This window comes from Manis pentadactyla, chromosome 4 (assembly GCF_030020395.1).
Source record: "Manis pentadactyla isolate mManPen7 chromosome 4, mManPen7.hap1, whole genome shotgun sequence".
NCBI lineage: Eukaryota > Metazoa > Chordata > Mammalia > Pholidota > Manidae > Manis > Manis pentadactyla.
In genome coordinates, this window is record NC_080022.1 from 145,961,572 (window position 1) to 145,980,780 (window position 19,209).

At 42.8% G+C, this 19,209-nt stretch overlaps 1 protein-coding gene across 1 annotated transcript; it reads left to right on the forward strand.

Moving 5' to 3' along the window:
* Positions 1–8,991: 8,991 nt before the first annotated feature.
* Positions 8,992–10,906, forward strand: LOC130683676 (C-C motif chemokine 8-like). The gene is made up of 3 exons (XM_057501939.1): positions 8,992–9,121; positions 9,930–10,047; positions 10,465–10,906. The coding sequence occupies exons 1-3, from the start codon at positions 9,046–9,048 to the stop codon at positions 10,568–10,570; spliced, it is 300 nt and encodes a 99-aa protein (XP_057357922.1). The 5' UTR covers positions 8,992–9,045; the 3' UTR covers positions 10,571–10,906.
* The last annotated feature ends 8,303 nt before the right edge of the window (positions 10,907–19,209 follow it).

Below are 19,209 nucleotides of genomic sequence, written 5' to 3' on the forward strand. Positions count from 1 at the left end.
TTCCTGAGTCTCAGAAAGTGCTCTGTGCCACACAAATATTAGGCATTGAGTGGGGCAAGATGATGCCAGGGCTTGGTGGAATAAGCTACATGTCCCCAAGCCGAAAGAGAATCTGCTCGTGCAACCCATGGGAGACGTATCAGTAATCCTTTGTGAAATTATTTACATTCCCACTGGGCTCACAATTGCTTCTCCCTGTAACATGAATTTTCAGGCACAAAACATTAGAGCTTCTAGGGCCTGTCCCGCCAGGGACCAAGCAAAGGGGCCTAGTGCATAAATGGGCATGGTGATTGCATCTCTGAGCTCTGGTTTTAGTTCTTTACTAAGTTGTCAGAGGGACTCTGGGCACATCATTCTCCCACCCTGGGCCTCAATTTACAAATCTGTAAATGAGGAATTTGAACAAAGGTAGTGGCTCCCAAACTGGCCATCGTTTGACCTGGAGCGTGAGTTGAGGCATCACCTCTAAGGATTCTGAGTCATTCTGCTGGAGTGGGTTAAGGCCTCTCTTACTAATAGCTGCCCATCATGATATTACAGGGAGATCTGAGGAAAAGATGTGTTGGATAGTCTCTGAGGCTTCTGGGCCCCTTACTGTAGCTTCTGTCTGCTTCTTATCATCTAACCTGGAATCTCATAATGGCTTTTGTCCTGACACAGCCACTCGCCAGTCCTGGCTTGTTATGGAGCAGCTGCACTGCCTTGACAAATGGTTTCACCTTTATAATTCTTTCTCTCGCTTGTAAAGGGAAAGGGTTGAATAAATTAAATACAAACGTCTCTTCCAGCGCATCCTATAGTTTTGTGACCATTGAGGATATTTGGGACAGAGCTGAAACACAAAAGCAGAAGTTGTGATACCCACAATGTGGGCCCATCTAATCACATTCCTCTAGAACCACGTAAGAAGTAAGAACCCAGATCTAGCTCCACAGCAAAGTACCCTCTCTTGCCCTCTATTCACAGACACTTGTTTCTGACCTCAGGCTACGCTTCACAACCACTGAGCTGGGTCGGGGGCGGAGGGTGGGGGGGTGGGGGGTGTTCTCAAAGCTGCTTTAGGAAGCTGCTGATTGGAAGACACCAAGAGGAAAAAAAAGAGGCAGAATAGCCACTTCCTTAAACAGCACGGCCAAGCAGCTAGACAGGATTTTGCATGACCTAAAGTTTCATTTTAACGTTTTATGTTGGGATTTCTTGAATTCAGTTTAAAAACAAAACAAGAGAGGGGAATTGGATAATCAAAGTGATTTACCGACTGGGATCTCTGCACTCCTGGTAGAACTAGGGCCCTGGTGCCCCTCGTTGTGTCAGCTCCAGGATCTGACCCCCACATCCTCTCTAAGCCCCCAAACATTCCACTCTTCTGGTTCATAGCAGTGAGACAGGGACCGTGGGTGCAGTCAGAGTAGGGGGAGGGCCTCCGGAAAAGGCAAAGCAAGATAATTACAGTCAGAGCAGGGAAGCCCCCTACCAAAACTCTGTGTTGAACATTAACCTCTAGAGTCATTCTTCAGTAATATCAGTTAATATTCTCCAGATAAAGGAAAGTAGCCCATGTTTTTTATTACGCTAATCATTTGTAATCATGTGTAAGATTCACTTTAGCATGCTAAAAGGCCCAGGCCTATGTGCTGTTTTTCCTCCTTTAGACCTGGTAAGATCATTTGCAATATGGGCAATTAATGGCAAGCAAGCCCAGCCATAAACAACATAGTAAAAAGCAGGAAGGATTCCATCTTAAAAATAAGATTGCATTTTAATACCCAGGAAGTTAAGAAGTAAGATTCTTAACTTACTCTTTAGCAAACAGACAATAACTCAGCCCACCTTGGGGGCTGGGCAGGCAGTCTTGTTTGATATGCTCCCAGACCGAGACACCAGTATCTCAGAGAGAAATCAAAGAAGTAAATTTCTTGTGTTAAGTTAATTTGAAATATTCAGGGACCACTTAACAAGTCCACACCCCTAAGCCCTTTATCAAATTCCCCAAAATATTTAACTGCCTATAAAACCCCTAGAGCACCACCATGGGCTCTCTTGTCCCCTCCTGGTGTGAGCCAGGAGCTCTGACCTCTCACTGTATCTCTCAATGAAAGCCTCTCCCTGGCTCTCCTACCTTGACTGTTTGCTAAGTTCATTCTTTGACTCCGCAAACAAGAACCCCGGCATCAATACCATCCCTCTTATTCTCCAAGAGCTTGCCTTCTCAGATGTACCTTTTCTCCTCTCCCCCAGGGGCTGAAATATGACTGCTTTCCTGCCCCAAAATTCATCTTTGTTGTTTCCCATGTAATGTGTACTGGCCTCAGCCTCCTGACTGTTGCCAAATTTAACTAAGTTTGGTCTTTGGTCTTGAACACTTTGCAGAGTCATTCTACCTTGATTTATTAATTCCATTCATTTATTCAGTAAATATTTATTGAGTGCCTACTATGTGTGAGTCAGATTTTCTCAACACTGTAAAATTTGTAGAGTTACTATTAAAAACCCTATTTTCTTTCAAGTTAGAGTAGAGGCAAAGGATGCTTAATGCCTAGATCTTGTTTTCTAAATATCATTTCCCACTAAAAGGGATCATTTGAAAAACCTTTTTGACTCCCAATAACTATGATTCACATATTTGTCATCTGCTTAGAGATGAACTTTCCGCATAAAGGCAGCTCAGAGGAGACATTAATGAGCTCTGGAGGGCATTCTGTAAGAAAGTGACTTTATTTCTGATGCATAATTGATGCAAGCTTGGCCTTTTAGCGAACATACCTGCACAGGGAGCAGTGCTACATGGGACACCTGGAAGAGGGACTGTCCCCAAAGTGATTAAAAAGCCACCACCCAAAGAGTTCAACTTCCCTTTTGGCCAGAAGAAATCCTGATGACACTGATGCAGCCCACGCTTTGCAAATTCTTTACTGTTACAAGTTCACACAATATTTGCAATAAATGGAAATGCATGAAGTAAATGTTCAAAAATCTCTTGTGAATCAATATGAAAAATAAAAGTCCATCTGATATAAGAAAACGAAGCCTTTATCACAAGAAAAAAATAAACCAACATACACATAAAAAGCAAATAAATTGAAATGTAAGCAAAATAAAGCTTTGCCTTCTTATTTTACTTACTTTATATTGAAGTATAATTTATATAGAGTGTAGAAAGTTTAAGTACACAATTTCATGAACTTTGCATATAGACAACTATTTAAGCTCCACTTTAAATATAGAACATTCCTCCTTCTCAAAAGACTCCCTCATGATGTCAAAACCACAAAGGAAACCACTATTCCACTGGTTAGTTTCGCTTTTTTTTGTTATTAACATATCATTGATATATGCTCTTGTAAAGGTTTCACATGAAAAGCATTGTGGTTACTACGTTCACCCATATTATTAAATCCCCACCCCACCCCATTGTAGTCACTGTCCTCTGTGGCATCAGAATAGTAAGATGCCACAGAGTCACTACTTGTCTTCTCTGTGCTACACTGTTTTCTCTGTGACCCCCTCACACACCATGTGCACCAATTATAATACCCCTCACTCCCCTTCTCCCTCCCTCCCCATCCACTCTCCCCTCCAACAGCCTTTGGTAACCTCTGTTCCCTTCTTGGAGTCTGTGAGTTTGCTGCTGCTTTGTTCCTTCAGTTTTGCTCAACAAATAAAGGAAATTATTTGGTACTTGTATTTCTCCACCTGGCTTATTTCACTGAGCATAATACCCTCTAGTTCCATCCATTTTGTTGCAAATGGTAGGATTTGATTTCTTCTTATGGCCGAATAATATTCCACTGTGTATATGTACCACATCTTCTTTATCCATTCATCTACTGATGGACACTTAGGTTGCTTCCATTTCTTGGCTATTGTAAATAGTTCTGCGATAAACATAGGGGTGCATACGTCTTTTTGAATCTGGGATCTTGTATTCTTTGGATAAATTCCTAGGAGTGGAATTTCTGTATCAAACGTTATTTCTATTTTTAGTTTTTTGAGGAACTTCCATATTGCTTTCCACAATGGTAGAACTAGTTTACATTCCCACCAGCAGTGTAGGAGGGTTCCCCTTTCCTCACATCCTCGCCAGCATTTGTTGTTCCTTGTCTTTTCGATGTTGGCTATCCTAACTGGTATGAGGTGATATCTCATTGTGGTTTTAATTTGCATTTCCCTGATAATTTGCAATGTGTAGCATCTTTTCATGTGCCAGTTGGCCATCTGAATTTCTTCTTTGGAGAAGTGTCTGTTCATCCCTCTGCCCATTTTTTAATCAGAATAGTTGTTTTTTTGGGTGTTGAGGCATGTGAGTTCTTCATATATTTTGGATGTTAACCCCTAGTTTTACCTTTTAACAAGATAAACACCATCCCTTAGCAACTTTCAAATATTTCTAAGAATAATAAATTCACATTTTTAGTGAAGATGCAGAATTTTCAAATGTCCATTTTCCAATGTGTCAATTCTATTTTCAATTCTGTCAAACTCTAGAATCTTTATGATATGCACACATTTTATCTGATAATCTCTTAGCTGTGGAATTGAATATAGATATTAATGATAATGTTACATCAGCTATCTCACAAGTATTGTTTATTATTGTGAATGGAAATTGTATAATTCCCAGCTGTGGACAAATGCTTAAATTAATTATGGTGCATTTATATACGGAATCCTATGGTGCCTTTAGCATTCAGGATTATTGGGGAATAATAAATAACTTGTGGAAAATCTAGAAATGTTCATTGAAAAGACAATATACAACCTTGGGTTTGATGATGAAATTTTAAATATAATACCAAAAGAAAGATCTATGAAAGAAAAAAATGATAAATTAGATTTTATTACACTAAAAAGTTTTGTTCTGTGAAAGACACTGTTAAGAAAATAAGCCATATGCCCTTGTACTGTTCACCATGTAAGAACTTATTCACTATGTAAGAATTTGTTCCCCATGTAAGAACTTGTTTGTTATGCCTCAGAAGATTGGAGACTGATGAAAATTAGGCTTGGGGTGGATTAATGATTGTGCATTGAGCATTGGCTCCCCTATACAGAATTCTATTGTTGTTAACAACCATTTGATCAATAAATATGAGAGATGCCCTCACAAACAAAACAAAACAAAACAACAACAACAAAAAAATACAGTACACACTTCCAATGGTAAAATAATAAGTAACCGGGATGTAATGAATATAATCAAGATATTGTAACAGCTTGGTATGGTGATAGCTGGTACCCAGAATTGTCATGTATATAAATGTTGAATCACTATGTTGTACACCTGAAACTAATGTAATGTAATACTGTGTGTCAACTACCCTTCAATAAAAAATAATTATCTACAAAAAAAAAAAAAATCAAGACCTAAATACTAAATAAATGAAGTGACCTATGTGTTTATGAATTTGAAGACTCAAAAAAAAAAAAAAAAAGAAAAGAAGCCATAGATTAGGATAAAACAGTCTGAAAGCAAAAGGCAAGCAACAGAACCAAATGGCAGAGATTTTGGAATCATCATACCCAGACTTAAAAATAATCATGATTATTGTTCTAAGGGCTCCAATGGAAAAATTGGACAATGTGCAAGAACAGACAAATATGAGCATACAGATGAAAACACTAATAAAGAACCAAAACAAAAGGCTAGAAATCAAATACATTGCAACAAAAATAAACAACAAGCCTACCAGGAGAGTGGACACAGCTAAGGAAAGAATCAGTGCGCTTGGAGATATGTCATTAGAAACTTTCCAAATTGAAATGCAAAGGGAAAATGGAATGGGAAAAAAAATGAAGCAGAATACTTAAGAACCGTGGGGCAATTGCAAAAGGTATAACATACATGGGATGGGAATACCAAAAGGATTATGGAAAAGAGAAAGGAACAGAAGAAATATCTTAAGCAATAATGGCTGAGAATTTACCAAAATTAATGTCAGATACCAAATCCAACTATCACATTGCAGACTTCCACACACCTCTATCAGTAGTGGGCAGATCCAACAGGAAAAGCCAAAAGAATATATGTACAAGCAATCATCTGGATCTGACATCCATAGACTACTTCATCCAACAAAACAAATACAATTTCTTCTCAAGATCACATAGAACATTTACCAACATAGACCACATACTGGGTAATAAAACAGCTTAAAATCTTTAAAATAATAGAAATTGTGCAATGTCTACTTTCAGATCAAAGTGAAATTAAAGTAGAAATCAATAACAGAAAGATGGCTGGGTAATCCCAAAATATTTGGAGGTTAAACAATTCTAAATAACACATCACATTGGGAACAAGATGTGGACGTCTCCTCTCAGCATTCCTGTTCAACATCATACTGGAAATCCCAGCTAATGCAATAAGACAGGACAAAGGAATAAAATATTTACAGATTTGGAAGAAAGAAATAAAACTGTCTTTGTGGAAGACACACTTGTCGTTGTAGAAAAATAAGAAAAAAAAAACTGCAACTAATAAGTAATTATATCAATGTTACAGGATACAAGGTTAATATATAAAATGCAATTACTTTCCAATATACCAACAGTGAATAATTGCAACCTGAAACTGATAACACAATACGATTTATATTAGCACCAAAAAGTACTCAGGAGTGAATCCAAGAAAATATGTACAACATCAATATGATGAAAGCTATAAAACTTTGAAGAAAGAATAAAGAGCTAAATAAATGGGGAAATATTCCAGTTAATGCATAGGAAGAGTCAATATTGTCAACATATCAGTTCTTCCCAACTTGATCTATACATGCAATGGAATCCCAATTAAAAGCCCACCCAGTTATTTTGTGTATATTAACAAACTGATCCTAAGACTTATGTGGAAAGGCAAAACAGCCAGACTAGCTATCACACTACTGGAGAACAAAGGGAACTGACACTATCCAGCTTCAAGATTTACTTTAAAGTTATGCTAACCAAAATAATGTGGTATTGGTAAAAAAAAAAAAAAAAAAAAGACCCACATGGATATAGGCAGCTGTTTTTTAGAGAGGAGCAAAAGCAAATCAATAGAGAAAGAATAATCTTTTCAACAAATGGTTCTGGAACGACTTGACAAACACATGCAAAAAAAAAAAAATGGGTTTAGACACAGACTTACACCTGTCACAAAAATTAACTCAAAATGGATCAAAGGCCTAAATGTAAAATTCAAAACTATAAAATTTCTGGAATATAACAAGAGAAAACCTAAGTGACCTTGGGTTTGTGATGACTTTATAGATACAACACCAAAAGTATAGTTCATGAAAGAAATAACTGATTAGCTGGACTTCTTCAAATGTCTACTCTGTGAAAAACACCACTGGGGAATAAGACAGGACACAGGCTGGGAGAATATCTTTGTAAAACACATACCCTTTCAAGGACTTGTATCCAAAATACACAAAGACCTCTTAAAACTCCAGAACAAGAAAACAAACAACATTATTTAAAAACAGGTGGAAGATCTCACCAAAGACATCTCACAGAAGATATGCAAATGGAAAGTAAGCATATGAAAATATGTTCAATATCATGTCATTAGGAAATTGCAAATCAAAACAATGAGATATCACTACCCACCTACTGGAATGGTTAATATAAAAAAATGATAATAGCATATGCTGACAAAGATGTGGAGCAACAGGAATTCTTATTTACTGCTAGCAGTGAATGCAAAATGGAGGCCCATTTGGCAACTTACAAAGCTAAACATAGTCCTTACCATATGATCCAGTAGTCACATTCTTGGGTATTTACCCAAATAAGTTGAAATTTTATGTCCACACAAAATTCTGCACATGAATGCTTATAGCAGCTTTATTCATAATTTCCCCAAACTGGAAGCAACCAAGGCGTCCCTCAATAGACAAATGGATAAACAAGTTGTGATACATACACAGAATAGAATATTATTCAACAGTAAAAAGAACTGAACTATCAGACCATGAAAAGACACCATGCAACCTTAAATGAATTATTTCTTAGTGAAATAAGTCAGTCTGAAAAGGCTATGTACTCCATAATTCCAAACTATATGATATTGTAGAAAAAGAAAACCTACAGAGACAGTAAAAAGATCAGTCATAGCCAGAGATTTGGGGTGGGGGAGAAGAGAAAGGATGTACAGGTTGAAAACAGGGGATTTTAGGGCAGTAGAACTTCTATATTCTATAATGGTAGATACGTAGAGGAGGAAAGTAGAAAAGGTCAGTGATTTGCAAACCTAACTTCTTCCCTTTGAGCCCCCATTCCCTGCTCCACTGTGTGTGAACGAAGGGAATTGGGAGGCATTTTTCAGATAAACCATTTCTACCTGGATCTGCATGAAATATTAGCTTCTTTATATGATTTCACTTGGAGAGAAACTTGAATGCCTGAATAAATATTTGGAAACCACCATCCCACACGATCAGCACGTGCTGTCATTCTTAGGCTGCATGCCACAAGATTCCAGGGCCCTGAGACTTGAAGATTCCTGCATTCTCCCATTCTGCCCAGGTTCCTGCAAGCCACCTGTGTGGGCTTCTAAAGGAGCCTGACTGTAGGATGGAAGGGACTAGAGTCTGATAGAGAGTGCTAAGACAAAGGGCGCCATCCTAGGCCTCCTGGGCCCTGGGGCGGGTCAGGCCCTCGGTTCTCATCACTCCACTGTGACCTTAGCTTCCATTCTTCCTTTCTGACAGATCATTTTCCATTTCAAAGAAATCACTGTCCTTAAGAGTCCAATGAGGTTACTTCCTATACTTTGCTGGACACAGTCACACACCCTTCCACCACTGCTCCACATAGTCTAAGAAAATGATAGAAACTGCAGAGCGTCCCTCTCTCGGTGTTGGGAAATCACCCCAGCTTGGTGCCTACTCAGCATACTCAGGGTCTTACTTCATCCTTCGTTGATCAGGACCCTGCCCACGCTCTCTGCTCCCAATAAAAGGCGGGCAAAATGGCCAGAGCCACCAGAGCAGCAGAGCGGCTGAGACCAACCCTGAAACCTCCCACTCTCAGCTGCAGCTCCCGTGCTCACCCTCCAGCATGAAGGGCTCGGCTGTCCTGCTGTGCCTGATGCTCACAGCAGCCACCTTCAGCGCCCAGGTGCTCGCTCAGCCGGGTAAGGCTCCTCTCTTCCTAAGGCTTAACGTCTGAACTGACATCTGGGCAGATACTAGCTCCCAGCAGGAGTCACCCCGTGCCTGCTGCATAGGCTACATGGCAAAGCCGAAGAAAATGAGACTAAGATGGGAAATAAGAAGAGCCACCGTGTCACAGCTAGTCAGGCCAGAGCCAGAGCCAGACACCCAGGCTGCTGGGGCTGGTCCCCGCGATCAGTCCTGGCACCAGCTTTGGGAAGAGACACTGAATGCAGCCACCATCTCAATGGCACTCACATTGCATGGGAATGTGTCACAGAAGGAAGCACCATTTCTCATCAGGGATGTGAAGGACATTTCAGGCAGTAGTGGAGAGGAATAAACAATTGCTTGAGGTTTCATATTTTGGATTATAGTCCAGTGTAGCTTCCAGAACAGTGGCTGTGTAAGGAGGGAAGGACCCAGAGGCATCTCAGCATGTGACACAGGTTGGCTCTAAAACCCATGGGTATGAGAAGCTGGGAAACAAGGTCTTAGAACTTAGGTCCAGCATCAGAGGTTTGGGATCAGGAGACCTTCTAGTGATTCGCCTTGTTACTCAAGATTTCTCCATCCCTGTCAACAATTAGGGGCCCCATAGTTCAATAGAGGAAACCAGCTCAAGGGTAACATTTTATCTGTGGGATCAGAATAAGGCACTGAACGTGGGAGTGGTGGGTCCTAGACAGAGCTCATGTGTTTGTCTTCTCCCACCTTCTCCTCCTTCCCTTAGAAATGCATGCTTACGAAACATCATATATCACTCATTTTTTGTGAAATGTTTTGCAGATTCTGTGTCCATCCCGATTACCTGCTGCTTCGGTGTGGTCAGTAAGAAGGTCCCCATGCAGAGGCTGGAGAGTTACAGCCGAATCACCAGCAGCCAGTGTCCCCAGGAGGCTGTGATGTAAGTAGAACATCCCCTGGTGCCCACAGCCAAAAGTTGTCAGACTTTGGGGTTCTATACAAGGGAAAGACGTCAGGATGCACATCCAAACGAGTCAGAAAAATATACCACCTAATGCAAAAAGCCCTTTACCCCATAGAGAAACAAAGCCCACAGAAGGAGTCCATACTCTGTGGTCCCCTTCTGGGGGCTTGATCAGATCACCCAAATTCCTCCAGCCAGGAGCCTGGGGGGCTTTCCCTGGATCAACAAGAGCAGAGCTGCTTTCTGTGGCCTCTACCTCCCATATCCCCCACCCCCACTTACTTTGGTCCTAATCCAAGCCCGTCACCCAGGGAGCAAGGGCTGATCAGGTTTAGGGGCCAAGGGGCAAAATCCTCAATGCACTCCATCTAACTGTGCCCTCTCCCCTCACAGTTTCAAGACTAAACTGAGCAAGGAGGTCTGTGCTGACACCAAGCAGAAATGGGTCTGGGAGTCCATGAAGCATCTGGACCGAAAGTCCCAAATGCTGAAGCCTTGAACCCTCATACCTGGACTGAGAGACAGTCAGAGCCTGAGGAAAATTCTCTTTATTCTCCCCTGCCTTGCCTAGGTGCAGAGCGATATTATTTTATTACAATATCCAAAAAGAGGTACTTCGTTTAATAATTAAAGGAACAATATTCCTTAAATTATATTTAATTATATTTAAATTATTGATGTTTTGACTGTACCTGCCATAAATCCTAATGAATGTGAAATACAAAGTCCGGTGATATGTTTTCTCTTCTGTGAAAACAGTTAAGTTCATGGCGTGATGTCACTGTTTCTCCACACCTGTCCGTAGTGCTGTAAGACCCTCTGTGGGTCATCAGAGGAAAACAAGTCTGTATTCTTAGGAAATCAGGGCTCCTGTATGTCAAAGGTGTACTGTGCAGTGTTGTTGTTGAAATTATTATTATTAGACGACTGTGGAATTTTCTAAGAGAAAAAATACATAGTTTTAAACAACTTGGTCTTATTTTTCATGGGGTAACATTAAACCGGGCAGGGAGGAAGGCAGCAATGGCTGGCAATTCAGGGCTTGGAAGCCAGCCTCTAAGAAGTCTTTTGGATACAACTGTGGTTCATGGAGAATCTAGCAGGACAGACCAGGCTGTTCAGCCCGTTGGCTCCAGCCCCTAATACCACCTGCCTTTATTCAATAGGAGCTTGAAGCCCATTTCTTTTCTCGCCACACCTCTTTGCCCAGGCTCTCTCTTGATCTCTTGCAGGAGTCTTCACACTTTTCTCCATGACCCCAGGTTGTCTCCATCTAACTAATTCTCAAACCTGTAATATCCGAGGAGTGAAGCCAAATCTAAGGGGAAATTAGATGTCTATCACCTAGAAGCCCACTTAAGGCTTTTCATTGAAGATGAGTCTTTAATAGGACTGGTCTGTGCAATGCAGTGGCAAATAGAAAGTGTTCTTCAGAGCTGGTGCAGGAGGGAGAGGAAGGTTGTAGGCTGGAGGAAGGAACTCCATCTGGCCGGACTATGCGAAGATGGAGGAGTTTGGGGTTTAGAAATAATGGCTGGAGCCAGATTTCAGGGGCTCTTGAATTTCAGATTCAGAAGTCAGTGGGTAAGAGGTTTGCTAGGCAAGAAAGAAGGGCCATGGGCAGAGGTGTGCATCAGGAGGAGTAACCTGGTGTCTGAGGACAGGGTGGAGTGTGGGAGGGAGGGCCGAGAGAGAGCAGGCCACTGAAATGGTGCGGGGGAGAGGCAGGGGCTCTGGAACAGGGGGGTCATGAGTCATGAGGGTAAAGCTGGGAAGAATAGGCCAGACAGAGCGGTAAGTCAAATGTTACAGAAAGGGGAGAACAATTGACCCGGGACATACATCCTTCTCGGAAGATCTCACAAAGCAACCACGGACGGGGCAGATGTCCTTGAGGCACAGAATGAGTCAATCTCCATTACTGTGCCCCCAACTCCTAAAAACTAACCCCTAAATCCTAAAAACTCTCAAGCATTGATTTGAAGGAATGGGAACTCCTTTCCTTAACTGACTCTTAAAGTCAGGATTCCTTTGTATTTTCTGAGCATAGCTGGCTTCTTTTTGAGACATGGGGCCACCATTCTGAGGCCCAAAGGCCACACCCCTCACTCTAAGGGAAAGAGGATCATTGCCCTGCTGATCCAGCTCCTCAGCGCCTGTCACTGTGGTCACAGGGAGAGATGCCACAATTCCAGTTCGCTGGGAAGCATGGCAAGGCGGGAGACGGGTTCTGATCCCAGAACTGATCCTGACGCTCACTGTCACTTCCGGCGCATCTCTCTCTGGTGTTAAGATGCCGCGCAAGGTTGGAGCTAATGCTGCGTCACAGGCAGGAAGTGAGGGGATCTGGCAGGTGACCTTACAAGCCCCCTCCAGCTCCAGAACCACATCTCTTGGAAACTTGGTCAAGCCCGTTGGCTAGAGTAAGGTGGGGAGGTAAAGTGCTTGTGACTCAAACCACCGAGCCAGCCAGTTGCCTTAAACCTGTAAGTCAGATATGTCAACTGCCTGGAGATAAGCTTTCCACTAAAGGCCAGCAGAGTGACCCAAGCCCAAGAACAATAAGGCACCTAAGTGTCCGCTGGGTAAGAGGAACACTTCCCAGCCACAAAAGGCTCTATCCAGTTCCAACTACTCTCTTCCACAGCCTCAAGGCCCAGCTGGCCATGAGATCTGGACCCAGGGTTTCATGAAGCAGCTGGACCACAAATCCAAGGCATGAAGACTCACTCCAAACTGACACCAGGCCATGGCCCATTTGTTTGCTCTGAGCTTTGCCCAGCTATCTGCACTCTGGCATTATGCCATTATATTTCAAATCACAATGAACATTGTTTAATTACATTAAACACCAATGTCCTAACTAATGTGTCATTTCATTTACATTATTGTTTTATGTGCTTTAATTAGAATATTGGTGTTTTGAAAATCAACACCCTTACGTTGACTGGTTCATATCTGTGAGTCCGATTCATCCCCTTGTCAAGGGGGCCAGGAACTGGGAAAGTCACTTGAAGCCGACAGGCACTCTCCTGGGCTCACCTCTGGTTTTGCCCTTGGCTCAGGCAGATGGTTTGCTACAGGCTACGACTCACTTCACTCTCTTGACATCTGCTCTCTGTGTCTCCTCGCTTCTTGCTTTGGGTGCCATCTAGGGTCAGGGGTTGGCTTGGCAGGCACATCATGAGACTCAGATGTTTTGGGGAGGGAACTCTCTGGGTGAGTTCCACCTTCCACCAGTGAAGGATGGAGAAGTGAAGACTTCTGCCGCCCATCCTCCCGCAGGCTGACTCTGGGAGCCATCTGTAGGCTTCTCAGGTAGTCCTAGGAGAATCCCTCCCGTTGCCCGTGATGCTGACCTTGACTATGTATACTTGCGTTGGCCTCTCCACCTTCTCCATCTCATTCTTAGTCCTGATCCCTGGGGACAATTACCAGATGAAACTATCTACACACTGGTCCTTGTCTCAGGCTCTGTCTTACTGATTCATTGTTTGATACAGTCAACATTTGTTCTCCTTCCTCTTGGTCAATCTCTGGATATCACTGGGCAAATTCACTGGTCGGGGCCAGCAATTCAGTTGGGCATTGGGTGGATGCATTCACCAGCACTGGGGCTGGGATGGGGATCAGACCAGTGAGCCCTTTGGGGCCAACGGTGGGGCCAAGACCATGGACTCAACCAGCATATTTGGCCGGACTGGGTATGAGGGTGGCTTACAAGTCAGGACCAACAGAACTGGGACTGAGTCAGCCACATAGCTACTAAAATGGTGACATGGAGAGGAATTTAGTAAATAAGTAAAAGTGTTGAAGATAATGGATGCCAAGTCACTTGCTGTTGGAGAAGTTTCCATAGAGGAAAAATGGAATGTTGGAAGGCTAGAAAAAATACTATTGTGTTGGCCTGAAACTGGAGGTATTGATGTGAACTCAAGGTTTTAAAGGTAGATAATAGATACATGGATAGATAGATAATTGACAGATTGAACTACATACATGGATCATAGATATGTGCAAGTTGAGCATACGTTCAACCACCCAATAATTTTCCAAAATACTGCCAAATATTTTCCAAAGCTGTTGCACCAATTTACATTCACTCCACCAGCAGTGTATGAGAGGTAGAGTTGTTCCACATTTGGTACTGCAACATTTCATACTGTCATTCTTTATAAATTAGCCATTCTGATTATGAGGATAGTTGCATGTAATCCAGATAATTGTGGTTTAAGTTGACCTTTTACTCATGACTAGTGCAGTTGAGCATCTATTCAAATGTTTATTCAATATCTTCCTTTATTGGGTCCTAGTCCATGTTGTCTTTTGTCCATTTTTTAAGATTTTTTAGATTGGCATCTTTTTCTCATGTATTAGAAGCATTTTTTATATGCTGAATGGGAATCTTTGGTCAGGTGTGTTAATTGAAGTATCTTCTCATAATCTGTGATTTTCCTTTTCACACCCTTAAAGATGCCTTTTGATGAAAACAGCTTCCTAATTTTAATATAGTCCATTTATCAATATGTTCCTTTTTTATTAGTGCTTTTGTTTTCTGTTAAAGAAAAATTTTTTTAACCATTTCAGAGAAAGATTTGGCATCAGCTGGAAGCCTATGTGAGTGACACACAATGTAAGCCAGGCCTCGAGTAATTCCTGTTTGGGCCAGATGAGAAGAATGTTACTGGGGATGAGCTATTAGAAGCAAACATGGATCTGGGAGAGAAGGTGGTCAGAAGCAAGAAGGAAGGCAAGCAGTCTTGCACTGTTTTCAGGGCTGGTAGATGGACTTTCCTCCTCCAGGGTCAAAATGACAGTATCCTCTTCCTCTGCAGGCTTTGCCTTTCTCTGGAGAGACCGAGTCTGAGGGCAGAGAAGGCCAGTCAGTGCTGGCCCCCTCCCTTTCCATCAGCCACTCCAGTGGTCGGGTATCCATTCTATAAAGTTCAAAGGTTGCTGTGGCTCAATAGTCCTTAGAACCCTGAAGAGTACAGTGAGATGGACAGGGAGAAGTGTTAAGCACTAGGTGGCCCAGCTCTGCTTCCCTGAGCAATTTTACTTTTAATCTGTTACACATCAGGGCTTCCCGAAAAATCATGAGAACAGACTTCAGTGGGTAAACAAGCCTCTGAAAACCACATTGTCAAGTGAAGCCAACTTTACATGTTCTCATCTAAGACAGCAGGGAACTAAGATTTCCCCTGGCTACAGGCACGTTGCAGGATGCCACAGCAACTTAATGGTTCCAAAATCACAGGATTCTATAGTTCTAGGAGACTTATATTGTATAAAGGTGACTGAGCCGGAGAAGAGCTAGCTGAGCTCTGCCCTGGCATAACTGAGCAACTGGTATAGAACCTCCATAAACTCTCACTCTGAGTGGTGGGTTGACCGGATTTTCAGGGGTCCAGAGAATACCATCCATTTAAAGCCAATATCAGATAATCCCAGGTCTCAGTATTTCTTTCCCCAGTGCAGAGTCACCCTGGTTATATGGCAGCAGGTTCTTCTGGGGAAGGCTTGGGGAAGATTTACAGTATAAACCTGTGAGTTTCTAGATTTAGCAAAAATATTGCCAAGGGTATAATTATACTAAAAATGTATTCATTGTTAATCTGAAATTCAAATTTAATTAAGTGTCCTATATTTAATCTTGCAACCTAGCATTGCATGGTCCTTCCTAAAAGGGAACTGGGTCCCACCCTTCTGGGCACTCCGGATCTATGAACTGGCTTAAATCTAGTAACTGGGTGAAAGGCCATGATTCTGTTCTATAGACTTACATTAGGTTTCTGCCCATGAAACCTAGAATTTTCTGCTAAAGTGAAGCAGTATCTTAGTAAGCACCTCATCTATCTCATGCCTAGGGAGCCCATAATCACGGTCACAGATTCCTGCTGATCAAAACACTTACTGGCACTCCAGTCCTGGGGCTCCTCGGAGTAATTGTGCCCACTTTGTCTCTGCTGCCTGGTAAGCACCATCGTCCAGCCTCTGCAACCCCCGGATCCCATTCCTCCCACTGAGATCCAAACCAGCTCCATTACAACAGTGGCATGAGCCTGACCAGAGGCATGAGCATCAGCTGGGAACTGGTCAGAAATGGATGTCATTGGCCCTGTGCTGGGTACTTTCCACACATTGTCTTATTCAATTCTCACATCACAAGGCCGGAATAATTAGCCATCAGTTTCCTCTAACAGAACCAAGCAGTTTCCTCCAAATCACATAATCAGTAAATGGTGGATATGGGACTAGAACCCATGTCTGATTGAACCCAGATTACAGGCTCTTAAACACACTTTCCCATGAGATATTAGGTCCTGAAGCAGAGGGAAGGACAGACAGGAGCCCTTACATATGTGTGGGTTGAATGTCTCACCTACTCAGTTTGGAGGAAGATCCGAGGTAAGAATAATATACAAGGTGCAATTGGTCAAATTCATTGACATGGGCATATTTGCCCAGGATTCAGGATTTAATGTGTTGGCACTAGTGCCTGGGAGTGATGTTAATGTTCAGCTAGATTGGCTGATTGGAGTCTAGACTGGAAAATAAGCCTACGGTTAATGAAGTTGAAATGCTGAAACATCCCTGGGATGTTAGGAAGGAGTCCAAAGGCTCAGGAAAGTGGATCTGTTTGGTTGGATCTATTGTATGCAAGATGCACTCCCAGGAAAGGCCAGACACACTTCCTTTACCAAGGCATTAAGGGATGCTTTGATGAGGCCTTGATGAAAGAGCAGCATCCTTAAGAGCTCTCTGGAGGCTTCATTTTAGATCAGAGAAGGCCAGGGGATATGCTGTAATTCCATGATCCTCAAACTTTAGTGCACATCACAATCATCTTGAGGGCTTGTCAAAACACAGTCTGCTGTACAACTACTGGTAACAGCTTAAGTATTCATGATGCTAACAGATGCCACTGTGGTGCTTCTAAAACATATAAGCAACCCAACCCCAGAACCCTGTTTGGAAGGTGTCTTGCTTGAAGGTTTCAGCCCCACGCAAGTTCACTATGGATTCGGTGAGACTGAGAAATGACAATGGAATGTTCTTGGGGTAAAAGGATTTATACCTGTGCTTTATTCTCCTGGTGATAGGTTGAGCACAAGAATCATGTCTGCATCCAGCAGTCTGCAGGTCCACAATGCTCCTCCATCTCTGCCTCTACCCAGAGCACTGGGCACAGCTCTTTATATAGTGACTCAGTCAATAATAGCTTATTGCCTCTGGGTGTGAAGCAGTAAGCCAATTACATCATCAAGTAGTTTAGGGTTGGGTGAGGATCCTGGCCATAGGAACTTCCATTTTCCCCTTAGAAGGTCTACTTCCAGGAGCCATTTCCAGTACCTAAACCTATGTTGGTCACGATCCTGGAAAGAAATAGGTAACACTTGAATGATTTGAGGAAGGTGTCCTAAGAGCCTATTTACCAAGATGTGGTCTGGGTGTAAAGAAACCAGAGGGGTGCTTCAGTCCTCAGAGGCTAGTAACAGTGTGGTGACCACCCCTAAAGTACAGGCACTGGTTCCCCGAAACTAGATGAAAAAGGCCACTTAGATGAGAAAGCCATTGGTTGAGGGCTGCATCCAGGAGGAATAGCAGAGAAATGGGTGCTTCAGCTGTTCTCTTCTCCCTCTCCAGTGCCTGAGAGGCTCCCAGTGTCCGAGCCCAACCTGAAGCTAGAAGACCTGCAGTCCCATTAACGTGATCCACACAGGTTGGCTTCCCGAAAAGAGGATGGGCGAGAATAGAATGCATCTGGAAGGACAGCTTGCAGTCTTTTCTCATGTGGTTCTTGACAAGTTTTTGTATCAAAATTATGTAGGACTCATAAATAAAACAATCTGAAGAGTGTACACTCTTGATATACTCTGGAAGAGACTGTGTGAAGTTGGAATTGAGTTCTTGGAATGCTTGGAAAAGCCAGCTGTTAGAACTCTTGAATGTTTTCAGAGTGATCTTCAATTGCTGATCCAATTTCTTTAATAGTTTTAGAGTGACTTGCTCTTTCATTTTTTCCTGCAATATAGTAAATTATATTTTTTTAGAAATTCATCCATTTCATCCAAATTCTGGTTATTGGCATAAGGTTCTCATTTTCTTTTTGGTGTCTGCAGGCTGAGTGGTGACACCCTCTTCTATTTCTACTGTTGTCTATTTTCATGGTCAGTCTCAAGAGAGCGCTAGCTTCACTATTGACTGGCCAAAGAATCAACTTTGGGATTTGTCCAGCCTTTCTAATATATGTCACTTTCTATTTCGCTCATCGTAGCTCTTTATTTCCTTGCTTTTACTCTCACTGGAGTTTTGCCAGAGTGGAAGGATTCACCAGAATGGAAAACCGAGGGGAGGGTATTCCAGGCAGGTGCAAGAAGTGAGCCAAGTCTGGGAGCCGGGACTGAGACGGGGAGTGGGTCACTCAGGCAGAGGGCCCTGTAGGTTTCCAGTGGGAGTCCACCGCTGTTCCTGGCCTCCCACCATGCCCACTGCAGCCCCCATTCTTGGCTAGGGCACACATCCGTCACAGGAGGGAGCCAGTCACAGAAGCAAGGAACCACGTCCTTGCCCTTCTCTCCCACCCCCTCCTGCCAACAGCTCTAGAAACTCAATAGTGCTTCTGGAAAACAAGGAGCCTGGGCAAATCAGTGCTTTTCAACTCTATCTCCATGGGCCTGAGAGGTAGAAGGGGACATCGCACAAGCATGTTATGTGAGGAGCCCCTGTCATCAGAATGTGTCTTTGATTTGTCTCAAGCATTGGACTTCCTCATAAAACTTGGGTGGAAAGAGGGTTCTGCAGCTCAATGCAAGCGTGAAGTCGCCTGTACTCATATGTAAGCACACCGGCTCTCTCTTCCCTTGTCACCACTCACTCCCCAAGAGACTTTGGACAAGTTATTTACTGTCAGCGTCTTCATCTGTAAATGGGTGTGGCGATAATGGGGGACACCTTGTCAGGACTAAATACAAACTGTGTGAAGCCCTTGCACAGTGCTCTTTCTCTACGGGGGTTGTTTTTCGTTTTGGAGAAAGCAAGGCCATGGAACAGCTCCTTGGATCACTGCCTGGGGTGGTGACGGCACATCTGTGTTCCCGCTTCCTCTGGCCTGGGCAGCTGGAAGGAAACCGTGCC

Excerpts from the sequence above, each read along its gene's own strand:
- LOC130683676 (XM_057501939.1), top strand. The coding sequence starts at position 9,046 with ATGAAGGGCTCGGCTGTCCTGCTGTGCCTGATGCTCACAGCAGCCACC. Across the intron at positions 9,122-9,929 it reads CCAGGTGCTCGCTCAGCCGG|ATTCTGTGTCCATCCCGATT; the intron begins GTAAGGCTCCTC and ends AATGTTTTGCAG. Across the intron at positions 10,048-10,464 it reads TGTCCCCAGGAGGCTGTGAT|TTTCAAGACTAAACTGAGCA; the intron begins GTAAGTAGAACA and ends CTCCCCTCACAG.